Genomic DNA, 16,775 nt, shown 5'->3' with positions numbered 1-16,775 from the left:
ATTTTAATTTCCATAAATATTTGGACCAAAATATTTCTAAAGTTGTTAAACAAAAAACAAGTAAGGAGTGGCTGGTATTGGAACCCAAAAATTTACTTGCCCAATTTTTCCGGGCTTGAATTTTCAAACCAAAAGTAAAAAAAAAAAAAAAACAAAAAAAAAAAATGTTTTTGATATATTTAATTTTTTTATTTTATTTTTTGATTAGTTTGGCACATAAAAAAAAAAAAAATTGATACGAAATTTCCAAAATGCTAGGTTGCACAATTTTAATCCCGAGTGTTAATGATAAAATAAGATTTTTTTTTCCGACCTGTATAAAAAAAAAAAAAAATCTCTGGAAAATTCTGATTAGAAAAAAAAAAATTTAAAAAATAAATAATAAAAAAATAAAAGGGTAAACTATAGTAAATATTAAGATTTTTTTGAAACTTTTTTTATTATTTTTTTTTTTTTTTTTATATATAGGGGGGAAAAAATGTAAACATTTTAATAATAGTTTACCTAAATTTGAAATTGAATTATGTTTTGATATTTTTAACTATAAACAATACATTTATAAAATAAAATATAGATTTGGAAAAAAATAAAAGAAAATTTATTTATTTTTGTCAAAAAAAAAAAGGAAATATTTTATTAAAAAACAAGAAATAATTTTTTTTTTTTTTTTGCGCCACTTTTTTTAAAAATATTTTTTTTTAATTTTTTTTTTTTTTTTTTTTTTTTTCAATTTTTTTTTTTTTTTTTTTTTTTTAATTTTATTTTTTTAATTTAAAACATATCACTATTATTTATAAACTAAATTATTTAATTAAATAAAAAAATAAAATAAAATAAAAAAACAAAAACAAAAGATAAAATAATACAAAAATGTCATATCAATATGACCAACAACATATTAATAATGAATCTATGACCCATACACCAAACAGATCAAGACCAATCTTTGGTCATACTAATATACCAATTACTCCAATAAGAAGTACTCAATCGCCAACTACCCCTTTAAGACCAAATAGTGGTAATAATAATAATAATAACAACAATGGAACTAATAATAATAATAATAATAATGAAACTTCTGGTAATAATTTAAATTTTAATCATCATCTTAAACCAAATGGCGTTAAATTTGGAGTTACAAATCCAAAAATAATTACAACAGATTCAAATGGCTATTCTACAAATATAAATTCAAGAACTCCTTCAAAACCACCATCATCATCATCATCAGGTAATAGGCCATTAACAGCAAGTCAAAGTTATATTATGAATGAAACAGTTGAATATCAAGATGCTTTTGCCAAAGAATCCAATGATATTGCAAATAATATTAAAACTCCAAATAGGCCACAGCATCAATATCAACAACCACAACATTTTACAACACAACCAGTATACCAACCAAGTTATCAATCAAATTCATATGATCACCAGTATGTATTATAATATAATTTTTCAATATTTTATTTTATTTCATTTTTTATTGTTTTTTTTTAACTTACAATAATCTTTCACTCTCTCTCTCTCAGAAATAAACAACAACAACAACAACAACAACAACAATATCAACACCAAAATCAACATCAAAATCAAAATGAACATCAAAATCAAAATGAACATCATAATGGTGTTGATGTTGAAAATATACCACCTCCATCATCATCTTCCTCATCATCACAACAAACACCATATAATAGAAGTGAAGAATATATATTAGGTATGGAAAGACAATTAGCATTTTATAAATCATTATTAAAGGAAAAATCAAACTATAAATTTTCAAACACTCAAGCTAGTGGACAACCACCGCCACCAACAACAACCAATAATTATACAACCACCACTACACAAAGAAGTTATGGTTTAAATCAACAACCATCTTCACCACCAACAACAACAACAACAACAACAACAACAAATGAAAATCAACAACAAAAACAATCAACAACTAATAATTTAAAATCAACAACAGCAGCAACAACATCATCAGGATATTTTATTGATGAAAATGATTCAATAATTAAAAAGAGATTAGATGAAATGACTGATAAGATTTATTTACAAGAGGAAGAGATTAGTGATAATTTGAAAACCATTGAACAACAAAATAAAACCATCACTAGATTAGAGAAAGAGAAAAAGAAATTGATAGAATCAGAGAATCAACTTTTTAGTGATCTCAATAGAGTTGAGAGAGAGAAACAAATGATACAGAATGATCGTGACAATGCAATTGAAAGCTTTGAGTTTAGTTCATCCTCATTTGCAGAGGAGAAATCCAGATTGGATGATCAAATTAGACAATTACAAAATCAAGTCAAACAAATGAATCGTTCATTGGAGGAATGCAATTCAACCATTGATGAATGGGATCAAGAGTATCAAAAACTTCAATCGGCCTACACCCAATTGTCAAACCAAGAACAAAAATACAAACAAGAGATTAATCAAATCTCTGTGATCTCTCAGGATATGAATCAATTGAAATTGGATTACGATCAGTCAATTCAACAATCCAATGAACTTTCATTGGAACTAAAGGAAAAGAATCAAAAAACCAAAGAGTTGATAAAGGAATGTGACGATTTGAAATTAAAGGTCTCTCAACAACAACAACAATTCGATCAATTGACCAATAAATCTAAAATGTACATTGAATATAGGGATAAACAAATCAATGATCTCACAAAAACCACCGATAGACAAATTCAACAACTCAATGAAAAGATTCAACAACTCAACGATATCATCATTACAAAGGATCAATCATTGGCAACTTGTAATTTAGAACGTAAAAAACAACTCAACGATTTCGCTTTAAACTATAAAAAACTTCAAGAACAATATGAAATTGTAGATGTTGATAAATCACTTCAAATCAATGAAAAGGATTCTCAATTAAATCAAGCATTAATTGATTTAAAATATCTTCATGATTTAGTTGACAAATTAAGTCCAGGTTTCTTTAAAAATTTTCCAAATAATAGAAATCAATTACAACAACAACCACAACCACCATCAACTCAACAAACCAGAATTCCACCAATTTCAACACAACAAACAAGTCATGGTGGTGTAAGAGATCCATTTTCACCATCTAGACAAGTACCTCAACCACAACCACAACCACAACCACAACCACAACCACAACCACAACCACAACCACAATCAAATATTAATAATCCTCAAAGAAGGAATTTAAATGGAAATAGTGGTAACAGTAGTAGTAGTAATGGTGCATTTTCAACATCTCAACTTAGAACAAATGGTGGTCCAACCTCATCAAATGGTCCAAATACTCCAAACAGAAATATTGGTTTTGATGGTAGAATTAATCAAAACCCTTCAACGGTAAGAAGATAATTTTTTTTTTTGTTCCTTGGAAGGAGAAAAAAAAAAAAAAAAAAAAATCTATTTTGGTTTTATCAATTTAATTATTATAAAACAAAATGATTATCTGTTATAATAATAATAATAATAATAAAATCTCTACACCTTCAATTAATTTCAACAAATCCATCATTTCCCTGTTTTAATTTTATTTTTATTTTTTATGAAAAAAAAAAAAAAAAAAAAAAAAAAAAAAAAAAAAAAAGGAAATGGAGAATAAAAAAAAAACAAAAACGATAATAAAAACAAATAATAAGAACCTTGTAAATTTAAATAAAATATTTTTAAAAAAAAAAAAAAAAATTAAATCTGATCAAATCAAAAAAATTATTATTTTCTTTATTATTAATTTTTTATTCAAATAAAGATATTTTGGAAATTTTAATCCCAATTTCTATTAACATAATTGCTTTTTATTTTTTTTCTTTTTTTTTTTTTTATTTTTTTTTTTTTTATTTTTTTTTTTTTGGTGTTGGCGGTATTGTTTAATATTTTAAGCAGTTTATCTGGTGTAAAAGCGCCCCTTTTTTTTCTAATCAAAAAGAAAAAAAAAAATTTAAAAAAAAAAATAAAATAAAATAAAATAAAAAAAAATATCACAAAAGCCAACTACTCTAAGATTATTCTTGTAATCAATGTTTGTGAAAAAAAATTTCTTAAAAGAATGGGATCTTTGAGTTAATCACAAATTCATTTAATTTAATTTAATACTTTTAACTGTTGTTTGTTTAAACCGTTGTAACAACTAATTTTTAAAATTTTTATATTTTCATTTTGATAATGATAAAATAATAAAATTAAATTGAGCCTGTATATATACTCACTCTCCTTTTTTGGGTATTGTTTTAATTTAATTTTTTTAAAAAAAAAAAATTTTAAATTAAATATAATAAAATAATATATTTCCTATCCTTTTTTATTTAAAATTTTTTTTAAAAAAATTAATTAAAAACATTACCAAAAAAAAAAAAAAAAAAAAAAAAAAAAAAAAATGTAATATGGAAAATTTTAAAAAATTAATAAACCCCACCCCCTATATATACATTTAAGTTCAAATTAAAATTAATAAAAAATACAAAACGATACACCAAAATGAAACATTTAAATTTTCCAACCAATTTTTTTTTTTAAAAAAAAATATCCACTTTTTTTTAACGATTAGGAAATTTTTTAAATTTGAATTTTTAAAATTATATAATCCCGTTAATATTGATATTTTTTGGATTTAAACTATTTTTTTTTTTTTTTTTTTATTTTATGCAGTGGTCTATAAATTGAAAACTTTTTTTTGTTTGTCATTTCTTTTTTTTTTTATATTTTGTTATATTATAATTTAGAAAGTAATAAAAAAGAAAAATTAAAAAAAAAAAAAAAAAGATAATAATAATAATAAAAAAATTACTCATCAATTTATTCAATTTAAATAACTATACATTTATTCAAAATTTAAATTAATGTAAGTTCTAATAATTACTTTATTATAAGATCATCATCATCTTCAGTCACCGCAAAAAAAAATAAAAAAAAAAAATTTAGAAAAAAAAAAAATAGAAAAAAAAAAATAAAAAAAGAAATTTTTAGAAAAACAAAAAAATACATAAAAAAAAAAAAAGATATAAAAAATAGTAATAATAAAAATGTGATGGTTATTTTGATCAAATAAATAAATAAAAAGATATAAAAAAAAAAAAAAAAAAAAAAAATTAATTATTTTAAAAAATTATTCATTTACTAATTTTTTTATTTTCTTTTTAAAATTTATTATCTATTTGTTTATTTATTTATTTATTCCCCCTCTTTTTAACTGTTTTTGAAATAATTCCATTAACCGCCAATAAATTGGAACATCATAAAAAACTCACATTTTTCACAAAAAAAAAAAAAACTAAAATTTTTTTTTTTTTTTTTTCATTTTCAATTACTACACTCTTTTCTTTCAAATCTATTAATTAATATGTTATAATATATAATCATTTCACTTATTAGTTTTCTTTTTTAATCACTCCAATAATAATAAAAATAAAATTCAATATTCTTTCTTTCTAAAAATTAATATAATAAATAATAATAATAGTAATAAAATAAAATGTCAACAATTAATAACCCTCTAAATATTAAAACAAGATCACATTCATCAATGGGTGGAGGTATGATTATGGATGAAAACAAAGTACCAAAATCATCAATTGGTATGGATAAGAAAATTGGTGGTACAACTGGATTAAAATCACACAGAGGTGCCCTTTCTGATTTAACAAATAATACACATCAAACAACTGGAATGGCAACTAAAACTGTACAATTGTCAAATAATAATATTATTATGGTATGTATTTTAATTTTCTATCATCATTTAATTATAAAAATAATTTTTATTAATTTTCCAAATTTTTTTTTTTTTTTTTTTCCTTCCATCTCCTCCCTCTTGCTCTCTGACAAATTCTCTCTTAAAAGCCACAACCAACAAATACTAGAAATAACATTATTACAAGATCAAAATCAATTATTGATAATGGTGCAAGTTTACGTAATTCAGCATTAATTAGTGGAGTTTTACCAAATGCCAATGGACCAGTAAATAAAGTACAAAAGAGAGATATTCAATCAATGGAAATGATGAATAATATTCCCCAACAACCAGTTATGATTGACGATGTTGATAACGATACCAATATGATTCAAGAGGAACAAATGGTCATTGACATTACAGAGGTACCAGAGAATATCGATATCTATGATAGCCACGATCCACAATGTGTTGGTGAATATGTTAATGAAATTTTCGCATACTACCGTGAGAAGGAGCAAATCGATAAGATTGACAAAGACTATATAAAGAATCAATACCATATCAATGAACGTATGCGTGCAATCCTCGTCGATTGGATGATGGCTGTTCATGTCCGTTTCAAGTTGTTATCTGAAACTTTCTTCCTCTCTGTCAATATCGTCGATCGTTATCTCGCTAAAGTAATGATTCCAGTCACTAAACTCCAATTGGTTGGTATTACCGCCATTTTGTTAGCTTGTAAATATGAAGAGATCTACAGTCCACAAATCAAGGATTTCGTTCATACATCCGATGATGCCTGCACCCACGCCGAGGTTATCGACATGGAAAGACAAATCCTCTCAACTTTGCAATTCCACATGTCTGTCGCCACTCCTTTACACTTTTTACGTCGTTTCTCAAAGGCTGCTGGATCAGACTCTCGTACTCATTCACTCAGTAAATACCTCTCTGAACTCTCAATGGTTGAATACAGAATGGTTCAATTCGTTCCATCAATGATTGCCGCCGCTTCAATCTATGTCGCTCGTCGTATGACCATGAAGTCTGGTCCATACTGGAATGTAACACTTGAATATTACACTTGTTACAAGGAGTCTGAAATCTTACAATGTGCTCAAGAACTCAAAGAAGTTAGAAAGAGAGCTGACACCTCTAACCTTAAAGCCACAAGAAAGAAATACTTGTCTTCAAAGTTAATGGAAGTCGCTGCAATTCCAGTTGTTGAATTTTAAAATAATAATAATAATTTATAATGGAAATTTTACAAAGAAATTGGGGTGGAATAATTCAAAAAAGGGGAAAAAAAAAATGAAATAACAATAATAATATAAAAAAAAAATGAAAAAATGTTTGGATAAATATATGGTAATAATTCAATTTAATTACATATATCATCTCGATCAATTATCATTATTTTTTTTAATTTATTATTATTGTGTTTCTTTTTTTTTTCTCTTCTTTCCTTTTTTTCTTTTAAAAATCACTTTCCAAAAAATAATCATTTGTAATAATATTTTAAAATCAATTCTTCAACAACCTCATCAATATCATCGCCAAATTTCGTTCATATAATTCACATCAAACTTTATTTTTTATTTTCAAATCTTCTCCTTCACTTAAGCGTGTTGGAAAGAAAATACATTCTCAATCATTCAAAAATAATTTAATATTCGTTCAAATCTAAAAAAAAAAAAAAAAATAATCAAGTTTTTCAAAATTTGATTCCCACCCAAAAAAAAAAAAAAAAAATCTTATGTATAGTTTGTGGGAACCAAAAAAAAACTATTGATTTTTTGTGTTTTTAGTAGATCAATTTCTTAATAAACTATAATTCTTAAAAAAAAAAAAATTCGATTTCTTATTTTAATCCCTATAGTGTTTAATTCCAAAATTATAATTTCTGAAAAAAAAAAAAAAAAAAAAAAAAAATTAATTGGTTTCTTTTCACCCATCGCGTTAAGTTCCAAAATTATAATTTTTAAAACATTTTATCAAATAAAAATAAATTTTGATATTAAAGATAAAAATAGTTTTGTTTTTTGTTCTTTGTTTTGTTTTTTTTTTTTTATTTTTTTTTATTTTTTTTTTTTTACAAAAAGATTATAATTATTTTATTTGTTTTAATTAATAAATTATTATTTTCTTGGTTGAGCTGAAATATATAATACTGTATTTATAATAGATAAATAAATAAAGTTAGTTTATGAATGGTTAAAAATAATAATAATAATAATAATAATAATAATAATAATAGTCAATAATAAAACCATACCATTATTTCCTCTTAAAAAGCAATCACCATATTTAGTTTTTAATTGCCCATTAAGATATTCCTCAGTTTGCTCCATTACAATGTTCATATTACCATCTACTACTTCTAAAATACCCCTATATTCAACACCATTGTTTAATTTAACAACGACTGGTCTTCCAATACACATTTTAAAAAAGTTAAATTGTGCATTACTATTGTTTGATGTATTACTGGTTGTGGTGGTAGTGGTCATTTTTTCATATAATTTATTAATTTATTAATTTATTTATTGTGTATTTATTTATTTATTAATATATTTATTAATTTATTAAAAGTGGGTGGCTATATATATATATAAATATGTGTGTGTGGGGTGGAGATTATGAATAAATGTTTTATGTGAATAGACTATTTTGGGTATATTTTAATTATTCAAAATTACTATATGTTGATATTTATTTTTAAATATAATAATATATTAATATAGTAATATTTAAATAACAAGTTGTTTTATTTTAAACCGTTTAATTAATAAAAGGGATTGCGGATGTGTATTGCTTTGAATAGATCACAATTTTATGAAAATTTTTTTTTTTTTTTAATTTTTTTTTTTTTAATTTTTTTTTTATTTTTTTTTTTTTTTTCATTTTTTCATTTTTCAAATTTCCAAAATAAATTATATTAATAGTCCAATTAAAAAGAAATAATAAATAAATTTTATTATTTTTTTTTTTTAATCGTTTTTTTTTTTTTAAAATCTTAATTTTTTTTTCCTCCTCACACTTAATTGCACATGGTTTTAGAAAAATATCTGTATAATCTCATTATATATATATTTTTTTTTATTTAAAAAATAACCAATGGAATTCATAAGTTATAAATATTATTTTAAAAAATGGGTATAAAATGTGAGTATTGGTAAGTTGCATTTTATAATTATTTTTATTTTTATTATTTTTTTTCTTTGCTCAGTTTTCAATAGGTGCTTAAAATTATTGGCATCATAGTAATCGCTCATCTTCTTTTGTTTTCATTATGGGTTCACCTTTACTTTTCAAAATTTTTTAATAATAACTTTATCTATTTTTAATTTTAATTTTTCTAATTTTAATTACTTTTTTTTTTTTTTTTATATAAATACTTTTTAAAAATTTTTTTTTTTATTTATTTAATAATTTAATTTAAATATTATAATTTAATTTAATTTTTTCTATCATTCAATTTTCTAGTTAAAAAAAAAAAAAAAAAAAAAACCAAATAAATAAAAAATGAATAGAATAATTCTCATTGTACTTTTATTATCAATTGCCACCTCTGGAGCATTTTGTTCAGTTTTCAATACCAAATGTAAACAAACTTGCAAAGAAAGTTATCAATCATGTATTCTCGGTTTTGACTCGCCAAATATCATAATATCACTCGAAATTTGTTCAGAAGTATTGAGTACATGTTTATATAGCTGTATCCACCCTTTTGTAGTTGATTTCCCAACCAAATCACCTGCAGTTCATAAATAAACATAGAAATCAATTGATAATTAGATTTTAATTTATATGTTCTTTCCAACAATACTCAAAATTCAATTTATCCAATTATCTAAATTATAATAGTCAACAACAACCCCTTCTCCCCCCCCTTTTTAATTTATTTATTTAATTATTAAATCCATTAACAATAAAATAAGTTTATCATATAATTTAATTTTTTAATTTATTTTTCTGTGTTTTTTTTACCTAATTTTTAAAAACAAAATTTATTCATAATTATGTGATACTTTAAAAAATTAAAGGGAATGTTGAATATTTATTTATTTATTTATTTATTTATTTATTTATTTATTAATTTATTTTTTTGAAATAATTGAGCTAAAATTAATTAATTGGATTATATTATTATTATTATTATTATTATTGTTATTATTATTATTATTATTATTATTATTATTATTATTATTATTGTTATTATAATTATTATTATTATTATTATTATTATTATTATTATTATTTTTAATATTAATTGCTGTTTAAATAAAATGTTTAATTGTCTTTTAAGCATCTTAGTTCATCAATTCCAGCCAATACTCCATTTTTATCATAGGTTAATTACTTCTGGAACTACATCATTCTTCATAAATATGTGATATCATATCACTTCTAGCTTTTTTTACTGATTTTTTATATACTAATTCTGGAATTGTTGAGTCCAATTCTTTTATAAATTCCATATTTGAATAATAATTATTTGCAGAGAATGGGACAACCATGATTTTGACATAATCCATTCTAACCATTCTATATAGAGTGGAAATTTGTTCAATTCTAACATTTGATGATGGATATAGAAAATAATCTGGAAAAAATCCACGGTGGAGAAAAATTAAAATTAATTTACAAAAATTTGAAAGATTTGGAGTAAAATTTATTTCCATGTATCAAATGAAAGAGTTGTTGATTTACCACAACCACTATTTCCAACTCCCATTACCATACTTAAACATTTGAAATCATTTTTTGAAATTAATAGAAATCCTCTGTTCATAAATTCTGTAGAATATTTTGATATTTTAAAAATTCTTCTTTTTTTACATCAATGATTTTTGTAACCAATTTATCAGTTTCATTAGTCGCAATCTTATCAGCATCCCTAAAAATATTATTAAATATTAATATTTTAAATTTTTTTTTTTTTTTTTTTTTTTTTTTTTTTTTTTTTTTTTAAACATTATCCAAAACACATTTTTTTAAATCTAAAATTTGTTTATATTATTTTTTATTGTTCGTGTATTTTTAATAATAATAATTTTTAATTTAAATAACAAATTTTAATTTTAAAGCCAAATAAAAATAAAAAAAATTATTATAATAGTTTAAGTTTATTTAATTTTTTAAAAAGGACTTAATAAATTTAATAATATTTGTTAACTTAAAAATAATTAAAATATTAGGTTTAAAAAAAAAAAAAAAAAAACCATGATTTTACATCAAATGTATTAAAAAAAAAAAGGAAACATCTTGTAAAATTTTTGTTTCCTTAGGTAAAACCAATTTATTAGTTTTAGTAATGATATTTAAGTTAACAAATATTATTAAATTTATTAAGTTTTTAATAATAAATAAAAAAATTTAATTATAACTCAAAAAATAATTAATTTAAATTCTCAACAAATTAATAAAAAAATGAATTCATTTAATTAATACAAATATATAATTTGATACAAAAAAAAAATTTGAAAAAAAAAAAAAAAAAAAAAAAAAAAAAAAAAAAAAAAAAATTATATTTTAATTGGTCACTAATAATAATATTGAAAAAAATTATACTAAAACTCAAAATGTAATTAGAATTTATTTAAATTCTCAATTTATAAATAAAATAAAAAATGAATTCTTTTTTTGAATTTGAATTTGAATTAAATTCTCGAAGATTAAAAAATTAATTAGATCAATATTGGAATAATTATGACACACCATCAACTGCTAAAATCAAAAGATAATTACCACCGTCACTACTTGCTATTTCACAAGTTTACCATATTTAGCTTTTAATTGCACATAAAGGTATATTCCTCAGTATGTGTTCCATTATAATGTTCATATTACTTCCAAAATACCCCTATATTAAACAGCATTGGTTAATTTAACAAAGACTGGTCTTCCAATCAACATTTTAAATAAAGTTAAATTGTGCATTACTATTATTTGATGTATTACTGGTGGCTGTGGTAGTGGACATTTTTTCAATATTAATTTATTAATTTATTTATAAAAAGCGAGTGGCTATACATGGGTATATATGTATGTGTGCGTGGAGATTATAAATAAATTTTTTATGTGAATCTACTATTTCAGCTATTTTAATTACTCAATATTACTATATGTTGATTTTTATTTTAAAATAATAATAATATATTAATATAGCATGGTTTTTTTTTTAACAGTTATTAATAAAAGGAATTGCGAATGTGTATCGCTTTGCATATATTAAAGTTTTTTTAACTGTTATTAATAAAAGGAATTGAGAATGTGTATTACTTTGAATAGAAACCAATTTTTTTTTTATTATTTTTTTTTTAAAATTTTTTTTTTTAAATTCCCAAAATAAATATTAATAGCCCAATAAAAAAGAAATAATAAATAATTTTTTTTTTTAATCGTTTTTTTTTTTTTTTTTTTTTTTTTTTTTATTTATTTTTTTTTTTTTTAAATCTAATATTTTTTTTCACCACCCACCAAATTGCACATGGTTTTAAAAAATATCTGTATAATCTATAATTATATTTATATTTTATTTTACTTTTTTTATTTTAAAATAACCAATGGAATTCATAAATTATAAATATTATTTTAAAAAATGGGTATAAAATGTAAGTTTTGGCAAGTTGCCTTATTAAAATTACATTTTATACCCATTATCATAATTTTTTTTTTCTTTGTTCAGTTAACAATAGGGGCTTAAAATTATTGGCATCATATTCTTAACAATTATGGAATAACAAATCGAATCGCTCATCTTCTTTTGTTTTCAAGATGGGCGCACCTTTACAATTCAAATTTTTTTTTTTTTTTTTTTTAATAATAAATAACTTTATCTATTTTTAATTTTAATTTTTATAATTTTAATTACCTTTTTTTTTTTTCAATATAAATATTTTTTAAAATTTTTTTTATTTTATAATTTAATTTAAATATTATACTAATTTCTATCATTCAATTTTCTAATTTTTAAAAAAAAAACAAATAAAACAAAAATGAATAAAATAATTCTCATTGTACTTTTATTATCAATTGCCACCTCTGGAGCATTTTGTTCAATTTTCAATACCGTATGTAAACAAACTTGCAAAGAAAGTTACCAATTATGTGTTGCCGGTTTTGACTCGCCAGATATCTCAGTACCACTCGAAGTTTGTTCAGAAGCATTGGGTACATGTTTATATAACTGTATCTTCCCTATAGTTGATCCCCCAACTCAATCACCTGCAGTTCATAATTAAACATAGAAATCAATTGATAATTGAATTTTAATTTATTTGGTCTTTCTAACTATACTCAAAATTCAATTTATCTAATTATCTAAATTATTATATTCAACAACAACCCTCCCCCTTTGAATTTATTTATTTAATTATTAAATCCATTAACAATAAAATAAGTTTATCATATAATATAATTTTTTAATTTATTTTTGTGTGTTTTCCCAAATAATTTTTTGATTAGTTATCTGATAGGCACTTATTTTTATTTTTAATAATTTTTTTTCTCTTTCATGAATTGTTGTTATTTAGGATTATCACAATAACATATAAATTGGTAGTGAATAAAATAAGTTACTTTTACTTGAACAAAAATCCAATTAAATTTCAAAATTCAAAATAAAATTTTTGATCTGAAAAAAAAAGAAAATTTTGAATAAATCTTCCAAAGTCTAATTTGCAGACAATTTTTAAAAATTAAATAAAATTTAAAAAATAAAATTTTTTTTTTTCTCTGAGTTGACCTAAACCACCAAACGAGCTGAATGATTCCCATTGGAAAAGGTTATATTTAGATATGTTTAATAATTATCTGATACTTCAATAAATAAAAGAGGAACAAAAAAAAAAAAAAAAAAAAAAAAAAAATCTCATATTCTATAATATTAAATTATAATACTTTATTATTTCATAAAATTTATTTATTTATTGATTTATTTTCTAATATTCATTTAGTTTTTTTAATTTTTTAATATTTTTAAAATGATTGAGCTAAAATTAAAATTATTATTATTATTATTATTATTATTATTATTATTTGGTAATTTGTTGTTGGGATTTATTTTGATTCCATTTTAATTGTCTTTTAAGAATTTTTGTTCTTCGATTCCTATCAATACGCCATTATTATCATACTTGGCAAATGATGATAAAGTTTTCATAGCATCAACTAAAAGGCCATACAAAAATATTTTTGTTGATTGAGGATCATCATCTGAAGAATTTTCACAAAATTGTTCATAGGTTATTGAATCTATAAATTTACCACCAATAAAGAATTCATTTAAAAACATTGTTTTCATTGAACCAATTACTTCTGGAACTTTATCAAGAGATTCAACAACTATAACCTTTCCTTTAAGGGTTTCATCATTTTTTAATTTAATTTCAGCCAATTTTTCAATAATATGTGATACCATATCACTATTAAAAGCTTTTTTTAATGACTTTGTATCTACCTCTGATTCTGACATTGTTGGGTCAATTTCTTTTATTAATTCAATATTTGAATGATAGTTTTTTGCAGAGAATGGGACAACCATTATTTTGACATAATCCATTCTAATCATTCTATAGAGTGTGACAATTTGTTCAGTTCTATCATTTGATGATGGATATAGAAAATAATCTGGAAAAAATCCACGTTGGAAATAAATTAAAATTAATTTGCAAAAACTTGAAAGACTTGGAGTAAAGCCAACACAATCAATTACTTTAGTATTTGGATATTTTACAGAAGGAGTTGGTATTGAAAGTTGCATAGTAACATCACCACAATCCTTTCCAGTTACAAAGTTATTTCCATGCATCAAATTGAGAGTTGTTGATTTTCCACAACCACTACTTCCGATACCCATTACCATACTTGAACATTTGAAATCATTTTTTAATATTAATCCATATCCTTTATTCATAAATTCAGATAAAATTTTTTGATTTTTTAAAAATTCTTCTTTTTTAACATCAATGATTTTTTCAACCAATTTTACAGTTTCTTTTGTTGCAATTTTATCAGCATCCCTAAAAATATTATTTAATTGTAAATATTAAAATTTTTTTTTTTTTTTTCTTTTTTTTTTTTTAAATAATATTTACCCAAAACACATTTTTAAATATCTAAAATATTGATTATTATTATAGTTTGATATATTTTTAATAACAAAATTTTTTATTTAAATATCAAAAAAAATAAAAAAAAAAAAAAAAAAAAAAAATATATATATAATAGTTTAAGTTTACTTAATTTTTTTAAGTTTACTTAGTTTTTTAAAATTGTCTAATTTTTTCCCTCAAAATTTTAAAAAGCACATAATTAAATATTGCACTTCATAAATATTATTAATTAATGAACAAAGAATACATTTTATTTATTTTTATTGCCAAATATTATTAAATTTATTAAGTGTTTTTTTCAAGGGTGAAATTAGGGGTTAAAAAATCCCTTTTTGATTTTACATGAAACATATAAACTTAAAAAATAAAATATAAAAAATGAAAAAAAAAAAAGTTAACCCCACTTGAAATTAGGTTTAAAAAAAAACATTTTAATATTAATATTAAATTATAACTCTAAATGTAATTTTATTTATTTAATTTGGCAATGAATAAATAAAATATTAATTCATTAAATTAATACAAATAAATAATAAAAAATAAATAATTAATAAAAAAAAAAAAAAAAAAAAAAAAAAAAAATTGGACACTAAAAAAATTAAAATATAACTATAAATGTAGTTAGTTTAAATTCTCAATTAATAAATATAATTAAAAATAAATTATTTTTTTGAATTAGAACTTAAATTCTCAAGGAATAAATTAAAAATGAATGAATAAAATTAGTATTTGGAATAATTATTGCACAATCAACTGCTAAAATCAATGGAAAATTCCTACAATTACCACTTGTTATTTCACAAGTTGACATTTTTTATCATTATGACTTTTAACAATTTAAACCAGTTCCTATTTTATTTTTTTCATTTATTTATTTATTTTTTTTTTTAATTTTTTTTTTTTTGTTAAATCTAAATTTATTTTTTTCACCCACACACTAAATTGCACATGGTTTTAAAAATTATCTGTAAAATCTATAGATTATTTTACTTTTTTTAATTTTAAAATAACCAATGGAATTCATAAATTATAAATATTTTTCTCAAATATTTTAAAAAATTGGTATAAAATCTATGTATTGGCAAGTTACCTTTTTAAAATTATTTTTATTTTTTTCTTTGATTTACAATAGGTGCTTAAAATTTTTGTCGTCATATTCAAATAACAATTATGGAATAAAAGATCGATGTAGTCATCCTTTTTTGTTTTTAAGATGGGTGCACCTTTACTTTTCAAATTTTTTTTTTTTAATAATTAATAACTATTTTTATTTTTTTTTTTATTTTTTCTAATAAAATTTTCTTTTTTTTTTTTTAATATAAATACTTTTTAAAATTTTATTTACTTTTATAATTTAAATATTATACCAATATCTATTTTTCAAATTTTTAATAATAATAAAAAAAAACAAATATAATAAAAATGAAAAAAATAATTCTAATTGTACTTTTATTATCTATTGCCACCTCTTATATAAGAGATGTAGTTTATTTTTTTTTTAATTTTTAATTTTTTTTTTTTTATTTCTTTCAATTATTTTTCTTTTTTCTTTTTTAATTTCTAGCACCTCTTTTACGTGCAAAGTTACCAGGTTTGGGTATATATCGTTGAGCTTCTTGTGCAGTTGCAAAGGTTCTAATTGGCTCTTGTTTTTCTCTAAGTCTTTGCAATCGTCTTCTTTCACTTTCTTCTTGCATCAACCTTCTTCTTTCTTCTTGTTCGGCCAATCTTTTTTGTGTTTTTTTAATTTTTATTAATTTTACCCTTTCAGGATCTGCTTCAATTTCTTTTTTTTGACGGGCACCCATCGTTTTTTTTTAAAAATAAACCTAATGATCTATACATGTTTATATTTAGTAATTGAGAATTTTTATTTTATGACATTGGTTTTGAAATATTTTTAAAAAAATCATTTTAAATTTTCTATAGGAAATCTTTAAACAACCATTAAAAATCGTTGATTTTTCTTTGGC

The 16,775-nt window shown here is 21.3% G+C and overlaps 9 protein-coding genes across 9 annotated transcripts; 4 read left to right on the top strand and 5 right to left on the bottom strand.

Moving 5' to 3' along the window:
• Positions 1 to 870: 870 nt before the first annotated feature.
• Positions 871 to 3,366, top strand: DDB_G0275495 (centrosomal protein 91 kDa; the record flags this gene model as incomplete). Its single annotated transcript, XM_638500.1, has 2 exons — positions 871 to 1,436; positions 1,533 to 3,366. The coding sequence occupies 2 exons, from the start codon at positions 871 to 873 to the stop codon at positions 3,364 to 3,366; spliced, it is 2,400 nt and encodes a 799-aa protein (XP_643592.1).
• A 2,113-nt stretch (positions 3,367 to 5,479) lies between these two features.
• cycB (G2/M-specific cyclinB) lies at positions 5,480 to 6,918 on the top strand (the record flags this gene model as incomplete). The annotated part of the gene is made up of 2 exons (XM_638499.1): positions 5,480 to 5,719; positions 5,848 to 6,918. The coding sequence occupies 2 exons, from the start codon at positions 5,480 to 5,482 to the stop codon at positions 6,916 to 6,918; spliced, it is 1,311 nt and encodes a 436-aa protein (XP_643591.1).
• A 903-nt stretch (positions 6,919 to 7,821) lies between these two features.
• Positions 7,822 to 8,193, bottom strand: lsm6 (LSM domain-containing protein; the record flags this gene model as incomplete). Its single annotated transcript, XM_638498.1, has 2 exons — positions 7,822 to 7,853; positions 7,959 to 8,193. The coding sequence occupies 2 exons, from the start codon at positions 8,191 to 8,193 to the stop codon at positions 7,822 to 7,824; spliced, it is 267 nt and encodes an 88-aa protein (XP_643590.1).
• Positions 8,194 to 9,208: 1,015 nt separating this feature from the next.
• DDB_G0275491 (hypothetical protein) lies at positions 9,209 to 9,457 on the top strand (the record flags this gene model as incomplete). Its single annotated transcript, XM_638497.1, has 1 exon — positions 9,209 to 9,457. One exon carries the CDS (start codon positions 9,209 to 9,211, stop codon positions 9,455 to 9,457), a length of 249 nt encoding a protein of 82 aa, XP_643589.1.
• Positions 9,458 to 10,059: 602 nt separating this feature from the next.
• Positions 10,060 to 10,368, bottom strand: DDB_G0275907 (hypothetical protein; the record flags this gene model as incomplete). Its single annotated transcript, XM_638496.1, has 1 exon — positions 10,060 to 10,368. One exon carries the CDS (start codon positions 10,366 to 10,368, stop codon positions 10,060 to 10,062), a length of 309 nt encoding a protein of 102 aa, XP_643588.1.
• A 2,316-nt stretch (positions 10,369 to 12,684) lies between these two features.
• On the top strand, positions 12,685 to 12,930 carry DDB_G0275489 (hypothetical protein; the record flags this gene model as incomplete). Its single annotated transcript, XM_638495.1, has 1 exon — positions 12,685 to 12,930. One exon carries the CDS (start codon positions 12,685 to 12,687, stop codon positions 12,928 to 12,930), a length of 246 nt encoding a protein of 81 aa, XP_643587.1.
• An 833-nt stretch (positions 12,931 to 13,763) lies between these two features.
• On the bottom strand, positions 13,764 to 14,795 carry DDB_G0275487 (hypothetical protein; the record flags this gene model as incomplete). The annotated part of the gene is made up of 2 exons (XM_638494.1): positions 13,764 to 14,709; positions 14,785 to 14,795. The coding sequence occupies 2 exons, from the start codon at positions 14,793 to 14,795 to the stop codon at positions 13,764 to 13,766; spliced, it is 957 nt and encodes a 318-aa protein (XP_643586.1).
• Positions 14,796 to 15,484: 689 nt separating this feature from the next.
• Positions 15,485 to 15,613, bottom strand: DDB_G0275485 (hypothetical protein; the record flags this gene model as incomplete). Its single annotated transcript, XM_638493.1, has 1 exon — positions 15,485 to 15,613. One exon carries the CDS (start codon positions 15,611 to 15,613, stop codon positions 15,485 to 15,487), a length of 129 nt encoding a protein of 42 aa, XP_643585.1.
• Positions 15,614 to 16,355: 742 nt separating this feature from the next.
• Positions 16,356 to 16,610, bottom strand: DDB_G0275483 (hypothetical protein; the record flags this gene model as incomplete). Its single annotated transcript, XM_638492.1, has 1 exon — positions 16,356 to 16,610. One exon carries the CDS (start codon positions 16,608 to 16,610, stop codon positions 16,356 to 16,358), a length of 255 nt encoding a protein of 84 aa, XP_643584.1.
• Positions 16,611 to 16,775: the final 165 nt, after the last annotated feature.

This window comes from Dictyostelium discoideum (genome assembly GCF_000004695.1).
Source record: "Dictyostelium discoideum AX4 chromosome 2 chromosome, whole genome shotgun sequence".
In the NCBI taxonomy this organism is placed as follows: Eukaryota; Evosea; class Eumycetozoa; order Dictyosteliales; family Dictyosteliaceae; genus Dictyostelium; species Dictyostelium discoideum.
Note: the sequence above shows the minus strand (reverse complement) of the source record. Positions and strands in the feature narration are given on the sequence as shown.